At 34.3% G+C, this 6,703-nt stretch overlaps 1 protein-coding gene across 1 annotated transcript in view; it reads right to left on the bottom strand.

Moving 5' to 3' along the window:
• The window catches only part of LOC102832083 (disintegrin and metalloproteinase domain-containing protein 2-like), a 66,480-nt gene that overhangs the window by 53,537 nt on the left and 6,240 nt on the right, over positions 1 to 6,703 (bottom strand). The window contains exons 3-5 of the mRNA XM_006859989.1: positions 5,932 to 6,060; positions 4,088 to 4,164; positions 3,549 to 3,717 (exon numbers count right to left, since the gene is read on the bottom strand). Of these exons, the coding sequence (XP_006860051.1) occupies positions 3,549 to 3,717; positions 4,088 to 4,164; positions 5,932 to 6,060 (375 nt within the window). The remainder of the gene's footprint in view (positions 1 to 3,548; positions 3,718 to 4,087; positions 4,165 to 5,931; positions 6,061 to 6,703) is intronic.

Here is a 6,703-nt window from a genome sequence, read left to right as displayed (position 1 = left end):
AAAAAAAATTTCCAATCATATACAGATGTTGTTGTTGTTGCTATTAGGTGCCATTGAGTCAATACTGACCCATAGTGATCTTATGCACAGCAGAACGAAACACTGCTTGATCCTGGGCCAACCTCACCACTGTTGCCACCTTGAGTCCATCAATGCTGCCACTTGTCCAATACATCTCACTGGACGGCTTCCTCTTTTTCTCTGACTCTCCACCTTACCAAGCATGATATCCTTCTTTAGCGACTGATCCTTCCTGACAATATGTCCAAAGTATGAGATATGAACTTTGGCCATCTTAGACTCTAAGAAACATTCTGGCTGCACTTCTTCCAAAATGGATCTATTGGTTCTTTTGGCAGCCCATGGCACTTTCAATATTCTCATCCAATAGCACAACTCAAAAGTATCAATTATTCTCCGGTCTTCCTTATTCACTGTCCAGCTTTCACATGCATATGAGGCTATTGAAAATACCATGGCTTGGATCAGGCGATCCTTCGTCCGCAAGCTAACATCTTTGCTCTTTCAGCACTTTAAAAAGGTCTTGTGTAGTAGATTTGACTAATTCAATATGTCATCTGATCTCTTGACTGCTGCTTCCATGAGTGTTGATAGTTGATCCAAGAAGAATGAAACCTTTGATAGCAGCAATCTTTTTTTCCATTGATAAGAATGTTGTTTATTGGCCCAATGGTGAGGATTTTTGTTTTTTTTACAATTGAAATGTAATCCATACTGAAGGCTGTGCTCTTTGATTTTAATCAGTAAATATTTTAAGTCCTCTTCACTTTCAGCAAGCAAGGTTGTATCATCTTCATATCGCAGGTTGTTAATGAATCTTCCTCTAATCCTGATGCCACATTTTTCTTCATGGAACCCAGCTTCTCGGATTATTTGCTCAGCATACAGGTTGAAAAAGTATGGTGAAAGAATACAATCTTGTCGCACACCCTTTTAAATTTGAAACCCATTCAATGTTCCCATGTTCTGTTCAAACAACTGCTTCTTGATCCAGGTACAGATTCCTCATGAGCACAATTAAGTGTTCTGGAACACTCATACTTCGCAATTTACAGATATATACAGATGTTGTTGTTGTTGTTGTTAAGTGCCGTCGAGTCGGGTCCGACCCAGAGCGACCCTGTACAGGGTTTCCGAGGGTGTAAATCCTTACGGGAGTAGAAAGCCTCATCTTTCTCCCGCGGAGCGGCTGGTAGTTTCGAACCGCTGACCTTAAGGTTCGCAGCCCGATTCGTAACCACTACGCTACCAGAGCTCCTTGATATATACAGATACTCAAGTATAATTCTGAATTTAGTATAAGAACATTTAGCAAGGTGACTAGATTTAACAATGTATAAAATGACTTAGCAATACATAAGAATCAATTATATTTCTCTATCCCAACATCAAAATACTTAAATTTAAACACAATACCAAAAAAGTGGTTATGTGTGTATATGCACACCAGTGAGAAAGACAGAGACAGAGAGTTATCTGTGAGGATCACTCATATGGATGCCTATGACCTACACGAAGCAGAGTTGCTGAAGCAACTTACATTATCAAAGTAATAAAGTCCCTGTTGAAGTGTGCTAGACCTAGAAGACCACTAGTGCTCATCGGTGAAAAAGGGCACATTGTTTTTAGATGCCGTAAAGTCATTTCAACTCATAGTGATCCATGTGACAGAGCAGATATCCCCTAGGTTTTTCTGCAATCATTGCTAAAGGTGCCATTGTTCTCTTGTAGGTGGGTTTGAACCACCAACCTTTCTGTTAATAGCCAAGCAGCTTAACCCTTGTGCCATCTAGGCTCTTTTGTGATACATTAAGTCAAAATATTTCTATAATGCCTATTCTTTTCTCTCTGTCATCTGCTAAAATTCCTAGAGAAGCTATATCTAGGGAAAAGCAGTTCCCATTGTGTTCCATTTCTATGTAATGAAGTGGAAAGTGTGGAATATTATGCAATTCCTTTTCCCAGTTTAATTCCTTCAAAACACTAGGCTGAAATAAAGTGAGAAAGAATATAACAACTAGAAAGTAATGGAATTTAATTATCTATCAGGAAAGGAGATTTTTAAAAAGTCATGTTTGAAAGTAGTAATTGTTGTTGTTGTTGTTATTGCCTCACATCTGTAAGGTCAAGGCTGCAACGTTCTGAAAAGCCATATTTATTCAGCTGAATGTTATGAATATAATCCTAATAGCTTTGGGCAGAGTGGGCATATAAAACAAAAACATTTATATTTGCTCCTCAATATAAACATACTTTGAAATGTATTATTGGTGCTGTTGGATAAGCAGCGAACTGACAAACACAAGCCTGGTTGTTCAAACCCAGCATCTGATTCACAGGAGAAAGTTGAGGCTGTCTTTTCCCATAATTTGCTGGACTGCAATGTTGGTTTGAACCACAAAGTCGGCAGTTGAAGCTTGCCATTCGCTCCTGGGAAACTCTATGCAGGGTTGCTATGAGTCAGAACCGATGTAACGACACTTAACAACAAAACTCTACATAGGGACACTGAAGTCAGAATTGATTTGATGGCAATGGATTTGTTTTATTGAATTGGGTATTATCATTCTATTTGCATCTACTTTCAGTTTAAATTTAAGACTGTTTTCTAAAATAGTTATTTCTCAGTTTTAATTCAGTAAATAATATTCACGTAGTGAATTATTTCCCACCTAATTATTTCCCACCTATTTGGTGGGTTTTTTCACCTATTTGGTGGGAAATAATTAGGTGGGAAATAATTCACTACGTGAATATTATTTACTGAATTAAAACTGAGAAATAACTATTTTAGAAAACAGTCTTAAATTTAAACTGAAAGTAGATGCAAATAGAATGATAATACCCAATTCAATAAAACAAATCCATTGCCATCAAATCAATTCTGACTTCAGTGTCCCTATGTAGAGTTTTGTTGTTAAGTGTCGTTACATCGGTTCTGACTCATAGCAACCCTGCATAGAGTTTCCCAGGAGCGAATGGCAAGCTTCAACTGCCGACTTTGTGGTTCAAACCAACATTGCAGTCCAGCAAATTATGGGAAAAGACAGCCTCAACTTTCTCCTGTGAATCAGATGCTGGGTTTGAACAACCAGGCTTGTGTTTGTCAGTTCGCTGCTTATCCAACAGCACCAATAATACATTTCAAAGTATGTTTATATTGAGGAGCAAATATAAATGTTTTTGTTTTATATGCCCACTCTGCCCAAAGCTATTAGGATTATATTCATAACATTCAGCTGAATAAATATGGCTTTTCAGAACGTTGCAGCCTTGACCTTACAGATGTGAGGCAAAGATGAAACAGCTTCAGACTATGAAGTCTTTGAATAGAGGACAATTTGACTGTCAGATGCACTTCCAATACTTGTAATTCAGACCATTTGCCAGACTAGTTAAGAAATTTTCTGGTTCATACCTATCTTAATCTACTTAATCTATACCTTGGAACAATTATATATTAGGTAAATGTGAAAAATGAATAGTTTAAGCTATTATACAATGCAGTTTACCCATTTTTCACATACCTGGGCCTTTGGAATTTTATGGTACAGTTGACTTGATACATTATCTTTCTTGATATATAACGAATAGTTTGCATTCTTATTCTTTACAGGATATATCATATGCTCAAATGTAACTGAAGTTTCTAGAGGTTCAATTCCATAACTGACATTCTCAAACTGTATTAACCCCCTGAAAACACCAACAACATAATTTTAAGTCACTGAAATGACAAATAGTGATATTAAAATCATTAAGGTCACTTTCAGTCATTTTCTTAGAGAACAAATTAGGAAGTACAGAGGAAGAGGGTTTACACAAATGTACTGAATGATAGAAAATTATAGTATTACTGACAATGACCCTGCTGTTAATGTGTCATGGTTTCTAGACAGTCCAGGATACTGCTGTCATCATAACATGCTTCCTCCTTCTCTACTTCCCCGTGACTAACAGTATTGCCTTAATATGTTAGACTCCACTCTAGAGACTCATGAGACTTATAAAATGAAAATTAAAAATCCAAATAAATGTTCCATTTTGTACTTAATAAAGTCAAAACCTCAGTCCAGTACAGGTGCTAATGGTCACCATGGAATTTGGAAAACCTTCAATATGACCTTGGTAGTTGCAGAGATTCTGGTGGGGGAAAAAAAAAGACACAATTTGTATATCTAAGAGTAGATTTTATGTATAACAATAGTTCTCATATCTCTAGGAGTTTCATATGCATGTGTGTATGTATGCATCTGTGTCCAATACTCCTTACTCATGATTTGTAAAGCATTGTTATGCCATTATTAGAGATCTACTGACTCAATTTTCAGTATATTTTATGGATTCAAAGTGAATGAGTAAATTTGTATTTCCCATTTTATTTTCTTTATAAAAGATGGCATTAGATGAGGGTGAAATGCATCAGAGCCATATTTTAAAAATACCTTCCTCTTAATTTTAAAAGAATTCAATTTTGCAATATTATATTCCTTTACCTCAATGTAACTAAATTAAAAATTAATATGAATCATTAAAAAAGATAATCCAAAAATATTAAATTGTATGAGTTGAAATACAAATGAAAGAATTAAACCTCCCTAGCCACAGAAGGGAATTTAGCACTACTTGTTCTATGCCAGTATCAGGTGCTTAAGTTGTTCTTGGGAATCAAGTACATTTGCCTTCAAATTCTTATACAATTTTAAATATGACAGCTACTTCATAGTGCTGTCAGGAAATATAATAATAGACAACGTTTGATACTAACTTGCCATAAATTAAAATAGAATTTGGTAAATTGTCATCATCATTAAATGACTTTTGTCCTTTACCAAATAATTAAGAGTTGTGAATAATTACAAAGCATGAAAAGTAAGATTAGTCATGTATGAAATGAACTGTTTTGTGTATTTGAGTATCTAAACTATTTCCTTGGGGGAAACTTCGAACAGGAAATGAGACAATGTCTAGGATTTATTCTGTTACTATCTTATCGTGTTATATTAATGGAGAGAAGGTTAAGACTCCACTTGACAATGACATAAGAGGCCCTTGAGCCTTATAACACACATATGGTTAAGGCATTGCCACCTACTTTGTGGTTTGCACTGGACTGCAAACCATGAGGTTGGCAATTCAAACCCACCAGCTGTTCACTGAAAACCCTATATAGGGTTACTATGAGTTGAAACCAACTCAACAACACTTGACAATAAACAACAACACCATATCTTCTAGAAAGTCCTTAGATTTCAAAATACTAGTGGTTTTACTAAGTAGAGGTAAGAAACTGGTACAAACAACAATTGGCAGGACTGAGAAGCTACTGATATTTCTAAAATCAGAATTCCTAACAAATCTTTCCAAAATCTTTATTTTTTCCTAAAATTGTATATTGCATTACATGGATCTCCAAATAGTATAAAACCTTTACTTTTTTATTTTTCATACATAGGCTGAATCATGAATGTTTGCTATTCTCTCCTTGAGTAATCTCCATATGTGACTTTGACTCCCTTTTCCTTCAGAGAATTGCTTTTTTACTGCTTAAAATTATTATTCTTTATTCTAATTATGAGCTTTAAAAGTTTATGCTTTATTGCCTCATAAGAATATAGAAATTTATCCTGAAATTGAAATCTTAAAACCATATAACCATGTATGACTGAACTGTGCTAGATTTACAGAATCTGTCTATTAAGGTGACTAACTCAAGGCATACCGTTAGCAATAAATGACTGCTGTCAAAAATGATGTTTATCTTTTTAAAATGCAAAACAAAATAAGGCAAAACTCTAAGCCTTTAAACACTAGTAGTATGTCATCCCTTTAAAAAAATATACAGATAAAGATCATAGATACTGCCAAGATAAAGTTGAAATACAGAAAAAAACAAAACAAAACACTCACCTGAAACTTTTGGATAAGAGGTTGCATAGTGTCTGAGTAATTGTAATCATAAACCCTAAAATTATGGGACAAAAAATTTCTATAAAGCAAAGAGATATTAAAATTAATAGGAGAAATGTCAAATTGTTGCTAAAGTTTCAGGATACAATTATTGTATTATATTCATCAGAATACATGAATTTCACTCAAAACTTAGCTTCAAAACTCTGGCCTGAAGAGTTCTTGTTCCACTCTTCTTGTACTATTTTACAAGCTATTTGTATAATGAAAAGCGGGTGTTCCTATGTAACACATTTACTCTTGAGGCTTCTTCTTTTAGGAATGCTATTCAACATAGTTCATTCCATGACCTAATATACTCAAATATTACTATTTCAGTTAGTTTTATTTTGACATTTAAAATTTAAAATCTCCTAACTCAACATATAGCAATCATCATCTTTTAACATTCTTCCCAATATACTTTTTCAATATCATTGTTGGTCACAAGCCACAAATTTTTAATTTCCCAAAATCATAGAGCTTTTCTTTTATTTTCTTTAGAATACATTCTAAGCACTTCAAATAATGTGACACTTAAAGCATTTGGGTATTTACTGAATTCTTTATACTTGCTAAATTCTTTTTCTAAGTAAAGTTAAAAACCCAAGAAACCCAACCTTATTGCATTTTAAAAAAATGTTTAATTGTGAATTATATGAGAGTTTACTTGAGAGAACTTTAGCTTTACATTCATTCTATCATATAGCATTTCATTGTCATGGTTCCAATC

This window comes from Chrysochloris asiatica, unplaced genomic scaffold, assembly GCF_000296735.1.
Source record: "Chrysochloris asiatica unplaced genomic scaffold, ChrAsi1.0 scaffold00035, whole genome shotgun sequence".
NCBI lineage: Eukaryota > Metazoa > Chordata > Mammalia > Afrosoricida > Chrysochloridae > Chrysochloris > Chrysochloris asiatica.
Note: the sequence above shows the minus strand (reverse complement) of the source record. Positions and strands in the feature narration are given on the sequence as shown.